General features: G+C 38.0%; 1 protein-coding gene across 1 annotated transcript; it reads left to right on the top strand.

The window, feature by feature from the left end:
- The first annotated feature begins 2,481 nt into the window (after positions 1-2,481).
- On the top strand, positions 2,482-20,998 carry SLC35D2 (solute carrier family 35 member D2). Its single transcript, XM_054397498.1, has 12 exons — positions 2,482-2,618; positions 4,566-4,599; positions 6,240-6,326; positions 8,972-9,039; positions 11,064-11,135; positions 12,987-13,055; positions 14,080-14,182; positions 15,536-15,628; positions 18,145-18,212; positions 18,886-18,964; positions 20,204-20,286; positions 20,893-20,998. The coding sequence occupies exons 1-12, from the start codon at positions 2,482-2,484 to the stop codon at positions 20,993-20,995; spliced, it is 996 nt and encodes a 331-aa protein (XP_054253473.1). The 3' UTR covers positions 20,996-20,998.
- The last annotated feature ends 1,752 nt before the right edge of the window (positions 20,999-22,750 follow it).

Raw genomic sequence — 22,750 nt, 5'->3', positions numbered from 1 at the left:
GGAAGGAAAAGCTTAGTTGTATCAACTTGTAGAGGGGAAGAAACTGCTTGCAGGAAACAGTAAGATCACTCAGGATCTTCACTGTGACTGCTGAAGGTATGAGTGCTGTTTCACAATTCCTGGTTTGATGTCAGCAGAATCTTTTGGTAGCACTTGTTAGTCCTAACATGTAATGTTAGGAATTTTTTGCACATTGTTGGTTTTATTTGAAAATGATTAGTCTTGCAAAGTCTAGACAAAGGTAAGCAATTGGTAATATTTTTTGACCCTGTAGTGATTTGGCACTTGATTTTGTTAATAAAGGGGATATTTTACAGGGTGGTTTGGATTTGTAGTAAACTATTCTGCCTCTCTTGTTAGCAAACACTAAGTTTTAAAGTATTGCTCTTATATGATTATTAGCAAATAGAAGCCTCCACACTTTCTGTGCATAAAGCCACCTTATTGCTTTACTTCAGGATAACATGCCAATTTTGTGTTTACTAACTGTAGCACAGTTTTCAGTTAAACACTGCAGAAAAGTATTCGCTGTACAACTAGAATATAGGCTTCCAAAGATAGTTAAAAGTGTTAACAGTGTGATTTAATGTGTTTCCCAAATAAATGAAGTTACAGACCAGATGCTGCCTAGCAGTCAGATGCTGATAGAAAATGTTTAGTGGGATATCTTGTTACTTTATGAATGTTGTAAACTTCCAAATAGCATTGTCTCACAGTGATCTTTTTCCCTATTTTCCTTGGAAGGCAGCCAGAGATTCCTAATATGCTAACAGAACTATGTTTTCAGATTGGTCTTGTGTGTCTTTTGGTTTGGATTTTTGTTAAGCTACTGCTTTAGGGGATATTAATAATTCGTATTTACTGACCTGCTTGCTTTAACTCCTTCCTCTTGTTGAAGGTCAAGAAGGCTTAGACAGCAGGAAGAAATAATTTTAAATCAGTTGAAATAGACTGATCAGATATGTACAGCTGTTCCAGGAAAGTAGTGTGATACTACACCAGAAACTGCAACTGTTTATTATGTTCTCTGATAATTGATAACCTGCTGTGGTTGAAAATCTCATTAACTAAATTTAAGTCATGTGTTGATGCACTTAACTGAAGTGTAGTTGAATAATTAATCAGTTTCGTTGAATGTAAATAATTTTGCACCAGTGATACGGTTTAAATTTTGCTTTCAGCTCCTAAACTTAGCTGTCACAGACTCATTTGTTTTTGAGTCTTTTAGGCTTAAAATATGAAACACTGTAGTTGTTCTAGGTTTCTTAGTCTATAATCTGATAATTTTTGTGCATAGGTTCAGAGTTTCTCAGATAAGTTACATGTTTTTGACTATTCACTTGCCTGTGTGCACATGTAATCTGATCCCAAGATGAGCCCTGAGCATAAATCTGTTGTACTTCTGAGTCATAACTGAGAAATTACTCTTGAACTGTTTCACTGGGCACAAGATTTGTGTCATTACCAGCCAGTTGCAGACTGGAGTTGTAACTTACTTCATTAGGATAGAAATTGTTTTTTAATTTATTTTTTTCCTGTCAGCTGTAATGTTTTGAGTAACTTGCAGAATATTTCTTCAAATACATGAACATGATGACTACATTGAATCATACTTGGCTGTAGACAAAATTCAGACAGCTGAAGCAGTATTCTGTTGTGATCAGTTTTGGGTAAAATAACTGAAAAAATAGGAGAGGTGTAGAAGACTGCTTTTTGTATTAAGTGATTACATACAAGAAGTGTTCAGTGCTTTGAAAGGTTGTCATACTTTGTTATGACTTAATGGCAGAAGTAATAGAAGCATTTAATAAAAGTTGGTCAAATTTTCAAGTTTAGTGTGTGCTGTGTGGTAATTCTTCAAGTAATACTCGAGCTATTCCTTGTTTCTATAATCCGGTCAGCCTGGCTTGTGGCAGAGCATGAAGGTATTTATTTTCCCTGTCTGTTGAAATATGACACAAGTTAACCACTGGAAGAAAATAGTTTTGAGCTTTTTCTACAGTTTGATGAACTTCTGAGAGCTTGAAAGGCAAGAGCAGGCTGGTGCATAGCGGCCAGGGCCCATGGAAGTCAAGCTGAGCAGAGCCGTCTGCTTTTGGGTGGTCTGGACCTCTCTCTTCCCTGAAGTGATGAGAAGTGCTGAACTCCCTTCCCGTGAGACTGAGAACCAGTTGCGCGCTAGTGCCGGAGGGTACCGTGAACGGCAGGAGCTCTCTGCTGGCGTGACGGCACCCGACGGAGGCGGTACTTTGCGATGCACTTTTTCCCAGAGTACCGTCCCCTTCGGCCGTGTCCCGACGAGCCGCGGTGACCATGGTTGACGGTGCTAGAGGTCGCACGGCTGCGGCCGGATAGGCAGCGGCGCTCTGGGCCAGACCTCGCTGCTTGGGGCCGGGCCGAGCCGGGCCGCGGAGGTGGACCGGTCCGTCGCGCTCGTGGAGCCCGCAGCGGGGCCCTGTTCTGCCGCCGCTCGTCGCCGCCATGAGCGCTGGGCAGGCCGCGGAGGAGGCGGGTGCTGCCGTGCCCTCGTCGCTGCCTAAAGTGCTCTCAGCCGTCTTCTACGGGACGTGCTCCTTCCTCATCGTGCTGGTCAACAAGGCCCTGCTCAGCGCCTACAGGTGAGGGCCGGCGGCTGGAGCAGGGCCGCGCCTGAAGCCGAGGCCTGGTCATCCCGCGGGCGGCTGTTACCCCGCGAAGGCAGGTTGTACCTTGCTCCTGAAGCGGAGTGGGACGTTGGGCCATTGTTTTCATTATTGTTACCGTAACAGTAATGTTCTTGCATTTTGGGTACAGAGGCAATTAATGTGAGCTTTAGCACCGGAGATGTTGGGGAATGTGCTGAGACTCGGGTCACTTTCTCCAATTTCAGTCCCCGTTGCTGCACCACGTAATAGCAGAGTGCTTGGCAAGCGTATTTTGCAAGCATGCCAGTCTTTTCTTTGAAGGCCTTTCGTTATTCCCAGCGTGGAGGCTGGTGTTTTGCTGGCCACACCAGCGCAGACCCTTCAGGGAAGCAGTGTTCCTGACAAACAGTCTCACCAAATAATCATGTCACATTCCTGGGAGCACCTTTCTTTACTGAGGTAGCCAAGACCAAAAACTGAACCTCAGAAAATGTCTTTAAGGGTAGAAACACTGAAAAACTACGTTTTTGACTTCGTGGGCAATCCTATACGAAGTCAAGTTGTCTAGTATGTGTAGTTTTCTAATTATATTCTTTATTCAAAAGGTTTGTTCAGGTTTTGCTGGTTTAGCTCATTATGCACTGAAAACAGTAAAGGAAAAAAAACAACAAAAGGAAAAAAACCCCTTAGCGTTATTTTCTAATATTCAGTTGTATTTGAACACAAAAATTGTATATATATCATCTCCCAGAAATGACACATGAGACAAGTTGAGGTTTTGGGTTTGTTTCCATCATACGATCAGCAGTTGCCTATCCATCCCAGACATAGTGCATCTGTGAAATCAAGAATAGCATGCTTATCAGTAAGCCTGAATTTTGTATAAAGCTTAAACATTTCTGGGAATCTTTCGGGCTCTGCACACCAAAAATGTTTGGAGAAATCTGTGTAGTACAGGTGAGTGAAATCCCCATATTTTCATGGTATGGTAAGTACAAACCAAAACAGAGGTTAGATGTCACATGCTTATAACTAGAAATCATGTTTCTTTTTTTTTTTTTCTTTTTCCCCCCCCTTCTTCTCCGCCAATACCTTTGTTTCCCAGAATCCGTTTTGCTCCTGGCTGCTCCTCACCCTATATTGATGTTACGACTCCAGTGTCCTTATTGCTTTCCTGCTGCATTTCAGAGCGTTTATTTATTTTCCTAATGCTAGTTCTTATCCCAGTGGTGCTCATTTGACATGTGGGTTTTTCAGCACACCAAGAAAGTATAGCTGTTTCTACAGCCACAACCTCAAAGGAACCTTGGTAATGGAAAATGACAAAGCGTTTCAAGAATGTGGACCTTCCATAGGTATTTGTTAGTACAGTTGTGCACAGGGAATGAAAGGCATTTTATTTAGATTCACTGGATGCAGATGTGTGTGTGACCATCTCTGACAGTGCAGGCAGCAGTGTTGAGTGACTAGTGGGAGGCTGCAGGAGCTGAGACACAGAGCTCCTTGACATCTAAGGCTTTTGGGCAGAGAAGCTCCAGACACTGCTGATTATAGTATAAAGCAGCCATCCATTGTAAATAACTTCTTTGCTTGTATTTTAATATGCATGCAGAGGATTAGAAGTTGCTGCCACACCTTTATTGGTTTTAGCTTGATCTAGATTTAGGGGGTAAAAATGGAGGCACAAAAGCTCTTCAGATGTCCAGCTAAAGTTTCTGCTTACTTAACATTAAAGTATCCATACTTTAAGCTAAAGCTACGTGATCAGTCATCCACATACTCTGTGGCTGACTTTGGTGCTCAAGGTCAACATCTTTCCCTTTCTGTTTTTTTATTCCCTGCCCCCACTTTTTTTCCTTTTCTTTTCTTCCCCCCCCCCCCCGCCCCCCCCCTCCCCCCCTTTAATCTTTTTAGTATTAAATATTTGTTCATGCTTTTCAGCTTTCCATCACCAATCTTTCTTGGAATTGGACAGGTATGTTCACAAGTAAAGCATACTAAAGATACTAATTGTTTGCAAAGTTAAACTAATGTTAGTATAGAGATACATTTTAGGAGAGGAAATCTCTGTAACACTGCACTATTCATCTTCTGATCTAGAAGATACACTGTAAGGAAGAGTGATTTGTTACAATAAAATCGAGGAAGTTGCAGTTAAAACCATTGCCTGAGAAAAGTCATGTAAAGGACTGGAAATGCTTTTTGTTTCCCCTTGTAGAGTTCAGTAATTAAGAGGTCTGACTTTAAAAATTCAGTACTTGTTCAGCAAGAGCATAGATCTTGTGAGAGTCCTCAAGCAGTTGTAGATTATGTGCAGAAATAGTGCTCCTATTTGTAGACAAACCAAGTATTTTCTTATCCCTTCTTTCCCAGCAATTTCCTAGTAGGACTGCCACACGGTTTTGATTGCCTTATTTGCATTATGGCAACAGAATTTTTTTTTCATTATTTTTCTTGTTAATAGATAGTAAATGTGAAATAGTAAAACCAAAGTTCAAATGTTTGTGTATGTTGTCCATAAAGAAGATTGTGTAGTTCTGCAGAGGGATGTCTGGAATGATGGAGTCTTGAAGCAAATGATAGTTGTCACCTTTGCAGCTAAGGAGTAGTGAGAAAGAGTTGAATATAGAGTTGAATATAGTCTGCTGCAAGTCTGCCATCTCTGCTGGTTGGTGCTGAAGAGAGTCAAATGTCTTGGAAATTCTTTGCTGTGTGAGAGAAGGAAAGAGTTTCACACATCCAGACTACCCAAGAACCACACACACACCATGTTTCAGTGAAAGCCAGAGACTAGAAAATATGGCAATAGTTCACTTTAAGGGCAATGATAGGGCTTTGTTTCTTTGCAGAACCTTAGACTCAATGGCATTTTCATTTTCTATTGACCTTTTCCAGATTTCCCTGTACACTTTATAAAGTGCATATAATATGATGTAATGCTTTAGTCTGCAGAACATGACTCCACCTCATCCTCTAGATAGTCAATTACTATGTTTTCGTATAAGGACAAATTTAACATACATTTTCCTCCCTGGGGACCAGCATAAACTGTAGGATGAAAATTGCTCATGTATTCTCATTCATTCTGTCAGTATCATTATTGTTTTTTCCTCATGTAATGCAAGACAGAGGCTATTCATTGACATTACTGAAAATGCTATAGGAGTGATTTTGCAGATTAAACAACACACTGTGTGAAAATAATATGATTGTTCTGGGATCACATCCTGTTTTAATTTCTCAGCTCCTTCTCAGCATGCATTTTTTCACAGAGTGCCACTGATTTTCTCAAGCTAGTAAAGCGTATGCCTATATTGTACTTTTAAATAAAAAGCTGGCAACATTAGTAAGAGTAAATTTATTCTAGTTTATTAATTGCATACTGTGTTGTTGAAATATGTGATCACAGAATTCTTTCAGTTGGAAAAGACCTTTCAGATCATTGAGTCCAACCATTATTCTTTTCTTTTTCCTTTGTTTCCTTTTAAAATTTGATTACCATTACTACAAATGCTATTTGTTAAATGCATGTAAAGATTTTTATCTTTGGAGCAATTATTTTATTAATGCATCTCAATTTTGCTTTTGCATGACTTGTTTTTTCTTTTTGTTTAGATGGCAGCCACTATATTTATCTTGTATGTGTCAAAATTAAATAAGATTGTTCACTTCCCTGATTTTGACAAAAGTATACCTGTGAAGGTAAGGATTATGTAGGCTTGATATTAATAAGAAACTGTTACCTCTTACAGTGTTGTTCTTTCTATGGAGACAAAATATAAAAAGGAAGAACATGAAAAATTTTACATTTGTTTGTCAAATGTGATTATTTGTATGTTTGATTAATTTAATATTGGATTTGATAATTTTAATTTCACTGCAGTATTCTGGCCCTTTGTCTGCAGAGAAATCCAGTGCCATCTTGTTATGTGGTACATGGGATAGGATGATCTTTTTTAGTTCCTCAGGTATTTTTCTGGATGTGTACTTCTCCCTGTGGGATCTGTGGGAGCTCTGTGGGATCAATGGATGCTCTGTGTTTAAGAAAGAACTTTGATCCCAGCATGAAGAGGGAAAGGCTAGCTGCATTGTACAGACCTTAGGTGTGTACAGTCTAAAGAGGCAGGAAAGAGTATGTGGCAGGAAAGAGGATGTTTTATTATCTGAGATTGGGATCTAGGATCTGAAATGGCTACAGCAGTGATCCTTGTAGACGCTTGCATCCTTGTGCAATGCTGCTGGAGCTTTGCATATCAATGCAAAGCCTGTGTGTTTATGCTTTGTTACAGAGTATTAGTATTTAGTCAGAGATGCAGAGAGAGTTAGCTTCTAGCTCTGTTGCAGGGTTCAGACATCATAACTTTACAGTTATCTTCAGTATCTTCACCAATATCTTCTTGTGTATACGTGTAAGTTTACTATGAATGTCACACAGCTACTGGTAAATGATGTTTATTCATAATCCACATTGAAATCACTGGCATTTCTGCATGTAAAATTCTTGTAGGAATGCCGATAGCACTGATTATGAAATGGACAATTCTTTTACAAAATATGAAAGAGGATGATTTCCCAGGGGGTACTTTGGAGTTTTGTGTATAAACAATTTGTTGAGAACTCGAGTTTCTTCCTTCTACCTTCCCCTGTCCCTCTATTCCCTTTCTACGGTTGCTTCAGCTTTTAAACTACTAATACCCTAACTTTTGGAAGATTTTCCTGGGTATGCTGCGAGTCTTCAGCACTCCAGCATCCAGGACTTGCAGATTGTTTGTAGTGCTCAATTTGACTGTTCACAGTGAATCAGCTGCTTAGCTCATTGTTGATTTCTTGACTTTTTAAAGCATCTTTTGATGACTCTTTATCCTTTTGACAACTTTTTGCTTTCATTGACACGAAGATGATCACTGCTTTTTACTCCCGGATTGGTTTATGTCTTCAGTGCTTTCAGCGCATGTTTTAAAGTTGCTAAGTGCTCGTTTTAGCTTTGGATTTCTTGACCTTTTAAAAGTAATTGTTTCACTGATCTCTGATGTTGTGTTGGGTGTTTTATTTTTGTCTTTACAATAAATGAATTTTAGAGGAAAAACAATGTAATGTTAGCTTTGTTTTAATCCTATAAATGAAATAAACTTTTTTTTTCCCCTTAAAGAAAATCTGCAGAAGAGATAATGCATTACAAAAATCCTTCAAATTTTTGCGAGGCCGAATATTTGTTGCTACTTATACTCCTGTTTACTTTATAGTCCTGATGAAGGGAAAAGTAAATGTGTGTTTTAAAGGGAAAAGTAATTGTATGTTGTAAGGGAAAAAGTAAGTCCCACTTACTTTCACTTGAGAGTTAACTTTAGTTAGCTGTAGTTAACCTCTACTGCACTTCTCTCCTCTTTGATGTAAAAGAAACAGAGAATTTTTAACACAGATAAAATGTAGTCTACCTTTTACAGCACAAAATACTTTGAGAGGGTATAGCCTTCACCAAGCACAATGTCTCCTGGAAGCATGTATAGGTACAACTATTACACATTAGGGTAGAAGATCTATTTTGTCTTTCTGCCATTTCAGCTTGTCTCTATTGATAGTGAATGTAACTAGATATGCACATGACCATTGTCCTCATTGATTACTGTGATTTGCTTTAATCTTCTGCCAACTTTTCTGTAGTAGGAGAATCAACAGCTCTGAGCTGCAGCTGGGTATTTTGTACAGATCCCTGACTTCTTGTATGTTTTCTTAAAGCTATGAAGTTCAGTTTCTCTGTATTGTGCTAGGGCCCATATGTTTCTGTGCAAGTCAGTCTCATTATTGTAGAAGCTGGAAAAGGTAAAGTTTAATTTACCCCTAAATAGTTGTCTTTCTCTTCTGATGCCTCACATAGCATAATTTATTGGGTAGATCTAAAATGGTTTATCTTCCAGGCCTACTAATATATGTGGAGTACCTAGAGAAGCACAGCATACTTAATTTATTCATTCTTTTATTCTAGCTGCTCTTTTGCTTGTTCAGCTACTATCAGTAAATATTACTTTATAATTGAAATTCAAATGTTAGAATAGGTAATAATCTGAGAGTTAGAGTAGTTAAAATAAAATGGATTAATATTCACACTAAATGGAATATGACTCTCATTAGAGGTGGATTGCTGCTGTCATAATTGAGTCAGTGAAGCTGTGGTTGTGAATATTCATGTGAACAAGAGCTATGTATCAATTTGCAGCATAGTTACTTTTTTTTTTCCCTGAGAAATTCCTCCTCTTTCTTGCTGGAAGTATATCTGGTATTGCAGTTACAAAGTCTATCAGGTGCTGCAGAACATAATAATCTGAGTTTTGCTTTTAATTTTATCACAGTTGTTTCCTCTGCCTCTGATTTATGTTGGAAACCACATAAGTGGATTATCAAGTACCAGCAAACTCAGGTACAGTAAATGGAAGTTTTAAGTAGACTCTTTGGATTTTACCCTTTCATAGGAGTAAAAGCTAAACACTAAAGCAGTGTATTGAATAGGGTCTTCAATGCATATGATCTCTGTCTGTTTAAACCCCTGATACTGCTATGAAATTCTTACGCAAATGTTTGAATCATTTACAGTTTGTATGCTTCTTTTAAGGGGGCTTAGCCAGGCCTGTACTGACAGAAAATCAGAATACTGCTCTGTGATGATGAAAGTGCTCCAACTTTTCCTTCTCATCAGCTTTTCCTGGGTGTCCTAACCAAAGAGTTTGAACGCTGTAAGAAAGATGGCTTTCAATGAAGGGGAAGTTTGAATAAGGGAAAGTTTTGTACCATGATGTCAGTGTGGGATATTTAGGGATCACCAAGAGATGGAAAATACAGTGTAGTAGTGTGGTGTTGGCAGTGGCCTAGCCCTGCTTAGCTCCAAAGTGGGTTGTGAGGTCCTTGCTGAAGGTCTTGCTGCCTCCTGTGTGCCTGTAAACATAGATTTGTGAAAGCTGCTTCCATGCTAGTGCTAAAATGGTGTAAGGTATGTAACATGAGGACATGCTGTAGCAGTTTGGATGACCAGAAGCATGGTGGCTGTACCAAGCCTGGAGGATACAGTGCTACCATTCCTGTGGTTTCGTGTTGTTAGAGGCAGTTGAGTACTTGTAGTAAACTTAACCACAGCAGAGAATTTTGCGGGTTTTCAGTGTTTCATAACTTTGAGACAGGTGTCATGAGACAAAATGTATTACTTCTAATTTGTTTACATTTTATATATATATAATTTATTTATAGAATTAGTAGAACTAGCAACATTTAGGTGCTTAATTATGCAACTTTTTGTTGTACACATTTGGTTTTTCTGAAGTGACTGTTCAGGCAGATGTAAGGACTTTGACAGTACTGTCCTCAGCAGCTCTTCAGCCATTGTGGACATGGAAGTTTCATCACTGTAGAAATTTTGTGTGTGGCTTCTTTCCCATTTCCCTAACTGTAATTTTAAAGTAAAAAGTTCAGTAGATTATTTTAAACATAAATTCACCATCTTCTCCTGTGGCTGACATACCTCTTTTAGATTTACTGTTCATAACTAGTTTTGGAACAGATAAGTAAGAATGGCTGCAGTGTTTTTACCCTTAGCATTTTGTTACATAGTGTTGTGTTACACTGTATGACATTGCTGTTACACTGTATGACATTGCTTTACATGATGGAATTTTCCACCTTGTTTGGATTGAGGTGTAGATGATCCTATGCTTAACTTCTAAATGTCTGTTGTAAAGTGATTAAATTCTGTGTTAGGATTTATGTAATTTATTAACACAGTTGCTAATAGTTACCTTAAACAGAGGATTGATTGGTCCATATGACTATGCTTTAGATTTGTTAGATCTCAGGCACAAGTATTTTCTCAAATTAATCATGGTTTCCAACTGCATTACTTTGTGCATCTGTTTGTTTGGTACTTGCAGTTAGTCCCACCTTTCATGTTTCTTGTACTTTCTCTGTTGTTTTTTTTTTTTTTTCTTCTTCTTTCTTTTTTCTTGTAGGCCTATTTTATTTCCTTCAAACTACGGCTTGTTTACTAAGCATGATTGCTTTGTATTTTATTTCTGTTAAACATTTTCAGAGATGGCTATATTGCATGTCATTTATGTGTACCCTGCCCTTGAATTCTACAGAAAGAATTATTTCATAGGGCATGTACTAGGTGAAAGTGGGGTTTATATTCACGGATGCAGAGGGACCTTTTAGAAGGTATCCAGTGACTGGCAAATCTTGTTATTTTTCAATATTTTGGTTATCTAATCTGCCTCTAGTGTCAGGCTGACATTTTTTTATATGCTAAGTGACTAGGAATTTGTTTTGGTTGCTTAGTGCTGGACTAAGAGTTTCATCTTCTGATTAGTAAAATTAGATAAGAATTAGACATAGAAATACTGTAATTTGACACTATGCTTGGATTGTACTTATTTAAAAAAACCTTTTTTTTGACAGTTTGCCGATGTTTACAGTGCTCAGGAAGTTTACCATTCCACTTACTTTACTGCTGGAAATCATCATACTTGGGTGATCCTTTTATTTTATTTTATTTTTCATTTAACGTAACTTTATTTTAGATTATATCAAATAGATTACTTGTAACACCTCATCAGAGTATTGCATGAGTGCTTTTCAGTGACAGAGAAAAGTAAAGAAAGTGGATTTATGTAGCGTTTTTTGAAAGACATAGATACAAGCATTTTAATGAATGCAGGAAAAATATTTCAGCTTGCTCTCATTTACATAGGAATTGCGTAAGCAGAGCTCAGACACTTTATGCAGTTATGGTTTTGTCTTGTATTGAAGGCCCTTAAGCTGCAAACTGCTTCAAAAAGATCTTTATGTCTCCAAACAGTGATGATAGTGTGGCAGTCTGCTTATGGAGAGTAGCTTTCTAAGTCAAATCTAGAAACATACTGGCTTAATGGAGCAAAATGGTACCTACCAGTGTGTCATTAGATCAGAAAACTCCTTAATTATAGATACTTCCATTAATTTTAATGACAAATTAAGAAGTTTTAGGTGTATTGACCTGAAAGTCAGGTCAGGAATATGAATACAGGAATATGAAAGTCAAACTTTGTCACCGTCGTAGTTCTATCTAGATGGCTTGTTCTTGATTGAGGCGAAGTCACAAGAGCAAAAGCAGCTTGTTGAAGCTGAACTTGGGCAACATAAGGGTGCCCTGAAGTAGACTGTTAGCGCCTATTGGCTGAAGCAGCAGTTAATCAGTGTGATTCATAATTGGAGATGATCCAGAATTCTGTTCCAGCTGCAAAATTCTCTCAGGGAAAAAAGAGCTTTTGGGCTTCTCCTGTTGGCCTGAGGATTCCCACAAGTAAGTGAGGAAACTGTGAGTCAGAGAAATTGTCATCAGTTCTCAGATGGACTACAGCAATGTGGTGTGTGAATGCAAGCAATATCTTAACCTAAGGGAAGTTTAATTGCAGAATGCTATGTTCATACACACTGCTGCAATGTATTTCTTTTGGGCTGAAAATGAAAGGACTCCTGATAGTCTATTCTGGTTTATCCCGAGATTTGAAAAGCAATCAAGATTTGGGTTGTTACTGCTGACTCAATATGATCAAAGCTTAATGTATCTAGAGACTGCATACAGCCTTGTGGTTGGGATGGTGGTCTACAGCTGTGCTCCTCTGACATAGAGGATTTCTCCAAGAGCATTGTATGTTTTGTTTTGATGGATCTCTTCTTGCATGCCAGATCAGAGTTCAGGGCTAGCCTGGGAGACTAGGGGAATATCTGTAAGGTACATGGCAGCATGGTGTAAAAATAAGACATTTTAAAATAATACAGGTGTAAGAAGCATAATGGTTTTACAATGTGCTTTTCCCTACTCTGTGTCAGTGCTGATGCAGTGAAGAATATCATAAGCTTCTGTGTTTTCTCCTTCAAGTACAAGTTTTCACTTTGACTTCAAAGTAAGTATCTGTTTGAAAAATAGCCCAGGTAGTGTGCTCTACAGCATCTTCCCCAAGAAAGGTGGTAAGAAAAACTGTGTAAGAGATGTGTAGTGACTTTGCTGGGTTACTGGAAGACACCGAAATATGACCATTATGAATACCAGTACAGAGTGAATTACATTTTGTTCCAGAACTGTTACTTTAAACATTTAGTCTTTACTTTTGTGGTTATCTAGTAGCAGAGTACTCCAATGCTTTTTCAGTCTCCATTTTCAGGGCCAGTGTCTGAAAGCCTGGCACATCGTCAGTCACATGCTTCTGTAACGTTATCAAGGCTGTGCCCTCTTGATAAATGTTCTACGATTACTAATTATTTTGAAACTTTTCAGGCAGACAACCATTTAATCTCCTCCTCAAATAAGGAAAATGTAAACTATCTAATTTTTGTCTACAGGAAACGATATCCACTGAGTATTGTAGTCAGTGTGTTTGCCATCATTCTTGGAGCTTTCATAGCAGCTGGGTAAGGTTTTAATTTATTATGCAAAGTTATGTTCTGAGAGGAGGGACAATAGGAGGATTTCTTTTCCTTGTCAAGTAAACCTAAGTCTAAGTTACTCTGGATTGATCTGGTTTGGAAAATCTCTCTACTGACATCATTGGGAGGTGCAGGAATACAAAGGTAAAAATTTAACTCCAGCTGGAAGTATATGGGTCCTTCTTTCCCCCTGCGCACTGCCCACCCCCAGGTTTTCTGTGTTTGCAGGAACATAAATGAAGCAAGTTAAAACTGTGTGGGAATGCTGCATTTATTTCATAGTATCAATACATTTTAATAATAATACAAAAATATATTCTTGTTCCGGATAGAAAGACTGATTTTTGTCAAATATTCTTTTGAGTTAGACAATGTCTATTTTTTCAGTCACTTGGAACAAGCTCAAATGTGAGATTAATTCACAAAGTGCTAGTCTCCTGTGTTTCTTTCTGTTTGAATATTCCTTTACTTAACTGGAAATGTAACATTAGTTTTTGTTTCTTGGCTTTGCTATACACAAAGGTAAACAACTTCCGTGAGATGCGAGTCAGATAGACCCACATCCTATTAAAGTAATTACCTTACATCCCTGAAGTAACTAGTCAAAACAGAAGGGATGACAATATGTCTAGTCTGACTATAAAAAGCAAGTAATCAGACTTCATTCACTATCTGGCTTTTGTGTGAAAAGAAATAGATAAATATTCTCAGTAATAATTGGAGAGGTTGTTAGGGTTCAGACAGATGGAATTTTTCATAGAATGAAAACTGAACATTTCCTGACACTTCTGCACTGAGTACTGGGAACTTTCTACTCATTTGTCATGGTCCTGTGACTGGAGAAATGTAAAGTACTCTGACTTACAAAGAAGGCTGAAAGCAAAACTTGTGACTTGCAGCAGTTCTCAGGATTTGCATTTCCTCATTTATGGTATTTTTATAGGTAGACAAGACACAGCAAAGCACTCTATACTGTTTGCTTATTTACTATATAACAATTCTTTTCCAGGTCTGATCTGTCTTTTAATCTGGAAGGCTACACCTTTGTACTGCTAAATGATATCTTCACAGCGGCTAATGGAGTTTACACGAAGCAGAAAATTGATCCAAAGGTAACTGTAGGGTGATTAGTTTGAAGGTAATGTTATGACAATATGGTGAGTTACTTATTATATGACTTTATGAACATACAGTTACAAACTAATAAATAGTTCCATTTGCTTTCGTATTTCAGCTGTTATATGCATCCTTAACACAGCAGCCTAGGAAAAGCCTTTTTGTTAGTACCTCAGACCAGGCTGAGATGAAGTGTGTTTTATTTTCTCTAAAGTCTTTTAGGTAGAATGTGTAGTGGCTTTAAAACATTGCTTTTGGCTAAAAAAAAAAATAAATCCAAACCAAAAGCAAATTGTTTACCTGTAAACTTGATACATATATCTATGGAAGATTACTTTTTGGCTAGGAACACACTTTGAGTGAGGTGTACATAAAGTAAACTTGTGGGTAGGAGCAGCAACCTGTTCGTTTTGAGTCAGTAACTACTAGAAGTAATATAATTTTTGGCTATCTAAAAGCAAGTTATATCAAATCCAGGTATGCCAGAGAATTAGGTGATACCTTGATACACTGTACATTATATAAACATTAAGCAGGCTGCTCTTCAAATGAAGTGTTGTGAAAACATAGCAAAGATTAGTCTTGGAGATGCTGGATAGAACTTTTATCACTGCCTTTTGTGATTCACTCTGGACAGTGGAAATAGACATCTTTTAATAATATCAGAAGTCACACTGTATTTTTCTTTATAGAAGAAGCACTTGATGGCCTCACAGTTTTCTGCAAAATACAGGACTGCATTTCAAAGCAAGAGATAAAATTGAGAGATTTGCTAAGTAGCATAGCTGAATCTGGAGGAAGGGAAAATTGCTTTTCATTCCCATAATTTTCTGCCTTTGTGTTAAGTAAGTCAAATAACAAGATATAGGGCATCCCTCAGGTGACTCAAGTTACATCAGGTACCAGTGATTACAGATGTGCCATCTAGGAGTAAGATTTCATTAATTTTCCTGTTATGCTGGTCCCAGAGAGCCACCCTGGCCTGTGCTTTTGTAGCTGATTTGTGGTAGATAGAATAGGAAGTTCCTTGACCAGGCAGAGACTTACATGGAGCCTAAGAGAAAGGTGCTCTGGACCAATGCCTGGGGAAGTTTTTGACTAGCTGGTATTGTATAGAAACTGTTCAAGAATAGCAGATAAGTAATACTCTGTTGAGCATACAGGCATAGTGATTGAAGTGGAAAGTCAGCTCAGTTCTATACACTGGATCTAATGATTGCAAGCTTGTATTTTGGAATGTATTCTGTTGTCTGCCCTTTGACAATAGTATCAGAAGGATTGCTAGAGTAATACTTAGTAATTTGCTCTCTAAAGTCTTGTAATTCCAAATGCTGTTTCATTTTGCACAGGAATTGGGAAAATATGGTGTCCTTTTCTATAATGCTTGTTTCATGGTGGTACCAACAGTTATTATTAGCTTTTCTACTGGAGACTTTCAGCAGGTAAGGAGCGATACTATATATCCCGGACTGATGATTGTTTGGTTCTGTTTTTTCAGTTCAGAGGTGGGCAGTTTTTTTGTTCCTTTTTAGAGGTAATCCTGTCTCCCTCTTAGTGACTAGTATTTGAAATGTGTGACTTGGAGTTGCCCTTCACAAGTAGGAACTTGTGATTATTTACTCTAAGGAGAAACTTAGTGTATGTGATAGCCCTTACACGAATCTTTGTTTAAGATCTATGTAGAATTGGGGATTCTCAGCTAAAGTAATTTGTTAGGAATCCAGCTCCACTGTGTGATTTGCCATGTGCTCTAAAATGAGATTGCAAATAACCAGATAATTTCCAGTCCTTCTGTCATTGTGATGCACAGAACAGATACCTGTTTTGTCTCAGTCTAGTTTAGTAACCTACATATCACATTTTTTTAGAATAACAGCATGACTCTCCATAGCTTGCTGTAATATAGTATAACATGGGCAGTATACCCTGGCATGTGAAGTATCAGACCAGGAGGTTTGTGCTTTTCTTGCTCCCTCACAAACTTACTGAGTTGCCATTTTCTTACCAGTACAATGAGGCTAGACACTGGCATTCCTTTTTGGAAATGTTTGAGATTTGCCACTGGAAATTGTTACAGAGTTTGGGTATGTCATAAGTCATTCCAGTGTCCTTCGTTCTATGTCATTGTATCCTGGACTCACATGAATGTGTCACTGCATTCTTGGAAGTCTGCTTTAAGTGGAAAAATCACTGCCTGAAAATGATGGATTTAGATCTGCTCTGAGTGTGAAATCTCTTGTGATGTTAGGCCAGCCTGACCCTGTGCTGATTTAGAAAATGCAGCTGATGATGCTCTTCTTGGCAGACGCAATGAGGATCAAGTTTGTAGGCCTGTGAGGTTTCAACTGCCTTCCTAGCATACAAGTCTGGATGCATCTTGGGACTACTGGACCTTGTTGCTAGGTTTACTCCATGGGAAAAACAAAAGAGTGTGTTGTGCCCACACATTGATTTGACACAAACAATGAAATCATAGAATCACAGAATCCTAGAATCAACAAGGTTGGAAAAGACCTCAGAGATCATCAAATCCAACCTATCACCCAGCACCTCATGACTAACTAAACCATGGCTTTGAGTGCCACGTCCAATCCTTTTTTGAACACCTCCAGGGACAGTGACTCCACCACCTCCCTGGGCAGCACATTCCAATGGCAGATCAGTGCTCAGTTATGTGAATAAAAGAAATGAATATCCCAGAAATGCACAGTGTCCATAGTGCATACACATTAGCTTGGTCTTTTAAATACTGGAAGTCCTAATAAATTATGTGGATAACTAGAGTCAGTGTGATGTACAGGGATTAAATCACAGGAAAAAAGGAGAAAATGGAAAAATACCGATTAAAAGCTGACAAGTCACTGAAGATAACACTTGTATTTAGTGGATTTTCAGGCCACAGAAATGACTTGCTTTTACCCTGGTACTGCTTTTTGCACTTGTCCGTCACAGACATCTAGTGGCAGTACTGTGTCTATGTGACAGGAAGATTGCATCTGCTCCTCTAGCTAGCTCTGGAATGGTAGCTGTTGTGTTTGCAGTTTGTGAGTGTCCCAGTTACTCACTTCTCCAGATGGCTTGAGTAGGACAGGAAAGCATGATGTGATGGAAGAGAAAGGAACCCCCAGAGTAGCTCTCTGTACTGTGCAGTTGGTTGTTGCACACTCCTGTTGACAATGTTGTTGACAAGGTTGTTGACAATCCTGTCAGAGGTGCCCAAGTATCCCTCCATTACTGCACGTGGTGGAGGTTCAGCAAGTCACAGCTTGGCATGGACTAACATCCTGTCTTTGCTGGGTTTTATACTGGTACAGGTGACTTTAAGCAAATGAAAATGAGACATTTCCTGGAATTACTAGAGATGGAAAAGAATCTCTGACATGTTTTAGTGTTGTGTGGTGCTGTGTGTTTGCTTGCCACACATCAGTAAGGAGCAGATTTCAAAGTGATGATTTCATTGATCATAATTGATGAGATGCCTTAGTAATGGTTATTTAATGTACTTCTCAAAAGTACAAGCTAGAGCTTAAAGCTTAGAACTTAGAACTATGGCATGAAATATGCTTCAAGGAGAGTATTTATTTGTTTTTTTTTCTCTTTGTCTTAACACTATTATATAATGTTGATCACAGCGTTGGTATCTGTATCAATAAATATAAACCCAGAAATTCTGTGTATTGCATTTGTATTAATTGCTTACAGTGTGCAGTTTTAGACCTGTAGTACTAAACGTGTTACAAGAGTGCATCTAGGTATCTAGGTATCATGGGTGCTATCATCCTATTGTCTCTGAAGTTAAATGCATCAAACTGTTTCCATTAATAATATAGATGTTTCATACTGACAATATGTATCAAATGTATTTTGTGATTTTGCACGTTTTCATACTAACTACCTTTTTATGTGTTTACAGTTGATTATATAGCACATCATTCTCTTTTTTTCTTTTCTTTAATAGGCAACGCGTTTTCAGCACTGGACAGATTTTTTATTTGTCTTTCAATTTATTCTTTCCTGCTTCTTGGGGTAAGGACATAGGGCAGTCAAGTAAGGTGTTCTAATGACAGTGTTTCAAACTGCAAATCTCAGATGTAAAATAAAAGAAATTTTCTCATTAGGCTTCTTTCTTTTAGTTATTTCCACTAATGTAAATAGCTGTTTCAGTACCGTCTGTAGTCTTGGCCTTGTAATACAGTGGTCAACAACATGACATTTAGTTTTTTACTTTTGGTACTCAGTATCTATTTGCTGTCCATCCCTACTGATTTTTTGAAGCTAACAGAATGTAAGCCCTTTAGTATAGGAACTGTTTTCAGTACGTTTGTTCTTTGAAGTACCTGAAAAAGTATGAAGAATTCAAAAGTAATGAATTGTTTCTGTTCAAACTGCAGAGTAAAAGGAAGACTAGAAAGTTGAGTTGGATCCTGGGGTCAAACTAACCTCAAATACTGACATTTAAGAAGCACAGAGAGCAGGGGTGACTCCACTAGAGCTCAAGCAGCACATTCTAACATGTATTTTGAGTCCTCTATGTGTGCACATCATTAACATAAAACATCCCCAGAATATTTTTTCAGAGTTTGAAACTAGTGGGATTGAAGATCCCAGCAAAATACTGATCCAGAAAATTCTGAACTTTTCAAAATGTTGCTGAACTGCTCTCTGGGTGGAATTTATAATTTTCCCCCCCTTTATTTAGGTTTCTCTTGATGTACTCTACTGTCCTATGCAGTCATTACAATTCTGCCCTCACAACGACAGTCATTGGTGCCATCAAGGTGAGTTACAGAGCAGAAGAGCAAGATGAGAATGCTCACATAGACAGGGAAGAGCATTGATTCAGCAGTGATCCTGACCATGCTTTGAGCTGGAAATTCAAAATAAGGCCTAATACTGAGACACTGGTCATGCCAAACAAGCTCACAGCACTTTGTCCTATTCCATTGAAGCTTAGTTATACTCTAGAAAGCAATGTGAGTATTTTTATTTTTCCTACAAAAAAAATATTTGCTTTTCCTACAAGGCTGAACTAATTTCTGTAGCAGGGCATTCTTAGAGAATAGTGGCTAAGCCATAGTAGAGAGCATATTGCTTTATGGTTAACTGTTTAAACCTCTGAGTGAGAACTTGTATTCTATCTGTGTGGACTGTTTGTTTTTTTTTTTTTTTTTTTTGAAAACTGGCAAGATTAATCTTAATAGCTTTCATTCTGCGGCCTTGAAAATGTTCTTTAACTTTTATGTGTCCACATTGAACCATTAAGATAGAGCAACACTGATTCTATGTCTTTGAGACGTTTTAAACAGCTTTAAAGCTGAGAAGTACTTCATGATGCAGCATTACTCAGTAGACACTGGTAGAAATTATGTCATTGTTAGGCTAGCTGCTAAAACAGTGGAAGTCAACACAATGTTGGTAAAACGATCACACAGTTCTATATCTTTCTTTCTGTCTATAGGGGACAATTTTCCCAAAACTTAATGGGGGTGAGGTGAGAGGCAGAATCTTAAATTGTCTCTGCCTTGAACTGGAGCCAAGTGCTTTTGACGCACATTCAGTTGGCAAAGTAAGGAGATAACCCTATTAAATCAATAATACAGTGCTTTTAATATAACTTTTAAAGCATACTTTCCATGCCTGAGAACCTAAAACCTGCTTTTAAGAATGGGACCCTTCCAAAGATTAAAAATTCTCTTTTCAGAAGTTAGTCATAGCTTCCATTTTGCCTAATAGCAAATAGCTGATTTTTTATTTTCCTTTTTTTTTTTTTAAATTTTCCCCCAGAATCTCACTCTCAGTGCATTGCATGCATTTAGAAAATATTATGATTTTTATTACTTTATTTCACTGTTACATTTCCTATAAACCTGATGTGAAACTAATTTAAATGCTGATTTTAGAGTGGCCAGCAACAAAGTATAGCTATTTCCTTAGAAAAGTAATTTAGTTTTTATCATTCATATTTTTGGAGGTAAAAAAATTACTACAATAAATGCATGGATTTCGTTTCCTTTCAGAATATATCCATTGCCTACATTGGAATGTTGATTGGTGGAGATTACATATTCTCCATATTGAACTTCATAGGGCTAAATATTTGGTGAGTGGAACTTGAATAGTCTTTATTTGTACCAGCTGATAGTTTTATGCTTTGCTTGATTTGGCCCACTTAAGTGATGTGGTTTTGAAACTACTAGCCTGAGGAAGCACTGCCTCAAGATACAAAGTTCATTACATTTAGTTATATCTTTTCGTGTCTGTTTTTAGATTCTGAATCTTACTGTGGTAGGATCTTAACCATGGAAACATGCCTGCAATTTTACTGTGTGGGATTGAGTTTGTTCCTGTTTTTTATCAGCAGCAGTTCTGAGCTGTAAGGCTTCCAAGTAAAAGCCAAGCGGTGTAGGAAGTGAGAACATTGAATGACTTGTGCCTGTTGAGTATGAGTTATAACTTGTCAGTTGTTACATTTTTGTACTTGGATGAAGTGTTACATCTGTTTGTGTCAATCAGCTGGAGTGGGTGATAACTGGTATATGTCTACCTGGGCCTAGTTTCTCAGATGGCTTCCATAGCTCTGAGGCATTCCTAATTTATGCTATCTGGCTTTCTTTAATCCTTGGAAAGGAAAGGTATATACCTATAAAATTATATATGTAACAGTTATCTCTGACACCTCTATTAATTCTCTCTCTTTTTTTTTCAGTATGGCAGGGGGACTGAGATACTCTTTTTTAACCTTAAGAGGAAACAGCAAGCCTACACAACCCGAGGATGAAGAGAATGCACCTCCTGAGTCAAAGAGTTAGCCAAAATGCCTGCCTTGAAAGACACTGAAAATACAATCTTGTTTAGCGTGGCCGAGAACTCAAATAAGTATATGCTGGAACACGTTTGGAACAAGAGGAAAAACCCTACCTCAGTTGCCACAGATGCGCACACATTCATTGATTCAGCGTATTCTTGGTCCCCATGTTTTCACATGTGGACAAGCTTAACTATATCTTTTTTACACCATGAGCTAATTTGTAGGAAGGAATGCCACAAGCAAATACCAAGTTGTAATTTTTTTCGTTTATCTGTACTTTGGTGCTATTCATAGTCAACAAGATCATTGAATTCTGTTTTGGTGTCTGCCTGTATTCTCTGAAGCAAAACTTGCTGTAAAGATCTTGAGGTTTGATTCATTATTACGTTTTGATGTAGGCCGACATGACATCATTGAAGAGATAGAAGATGCTAGTGATTGAGAATGATTTCATGTACACGTTTGGTCTTGAGTAAGTGATGTAGAACATATGGAGCAAAGAAGAAACGTGCCTCTAGATTGTTCCCTGTGTAAGTGATGACTAAAGAATTCAGAATATGGCCTAGTATGTTTGGCACATAGTATAGACATTGTCTCTTAATCATCTCTTCCTCAGTAACATCATGGTGTACTGCTATAATTGTTACTCTTGTTGCATGTGAACCTTCATAATGTTGCTGCAAAATCAAGGGGATTTTTTACTATTTGAAGACTTTTTTTGTTTTCCTTTTGGTATGTAAGCCAATACCAAACAGGCACTTATGAGAGATAACAGAGGTGAATCTATTTTTGTTTAAGTATATTTATCTTTTTATATCACAGTCCCCTCCTCTGATGTTTTAACTGCCTTTTAATGCTGCAGAGAAGCAATGCTAATATGTACAATCTTCAAAAACAGATTGATCTATTGAAGACTGAACATATATGCATATATGCAGTGAAAGCTTATGTGGGTAATAGTTTGTGCTTGAAATTCAGTGGAAGGTATTGTAGCAGTGCCAGGGTGTTGCTACAGTGGGCAAGGCTGGTCCAGTGGTTAAAAAAAAAAAAGTCCAGAATGTGCTAGCATGGGGTGTCATCTGGGAAAGTTATGGTACCACTCTGTATCTTTATTTCTTTCTCTGAAAACACAGTTGGTAATGCCTACCTGTGTCTGATGATATAGCTCTAGTCTCTGAGATCACAGTAGAAGCACTGCAGTGCTGGAAGGCAGCAGAGTAATTAATATTGTTGAAGCTCTCAATTCCCTGCATGCATGAGCCAATATTTTTTAAAATATCTAATCAAAAGATTTTGGAAGACATTGACATGGAACCTGGGTGGTCTTATGACTTCTTTGATCCCTGCTTAAATTAAAATACAGCTAAATCTGAAAAGCATTACTCTATGTGTTAGCAATTGAATGACCAGACTGGAAGAGGTCTAAGAAACATGAGCAGCTCACAGCATAAGCTTTGGGGAGGGACTGGGCTGCCTGTTGGTAGTGTTGATTTGAATGGCAAGAGGGGCAGTGGCTGAAGATACTGGAAGTGGAGCATAAAGGCAAAGTGGAAACAGAAGTTTGAGCTATGCAGTTTCTCACGTCTTTTAAGATGTGACTTTTCATTTTCTACTTAGCCAAGAGCTGGGAAGGAAAAGAATTGCTGCAGGTATTTTAGAGAAATTTCTGGTTTTAACCATTTCCTTTATGCTTACAAAGCCTTCAGTATTTTTGGGAGTATTCTTTCATAGGACTTCACTTTCTCCAGGTCATCTC

The sequence above is a fragment of the Indicator indicator genome, chromosome Z (genome assembly GCF_027791375.1).
Source record: "Indicator indicator isolate 239-I01 chromosome Z, UM_Iind_1.1, whole genome shotgun sequence".
Taxonomy (NCBI): Eukaryota; Metazoa; Chordata; class Aves; order Piciformes; family Indicatoridae; genus Indicator; species Indicator indicator.
The sequence above is the reverse complement of the archived record's forward strand: the minus strand, read 5'-3'. Positions and strand labels throughout refer to the sequence as shown.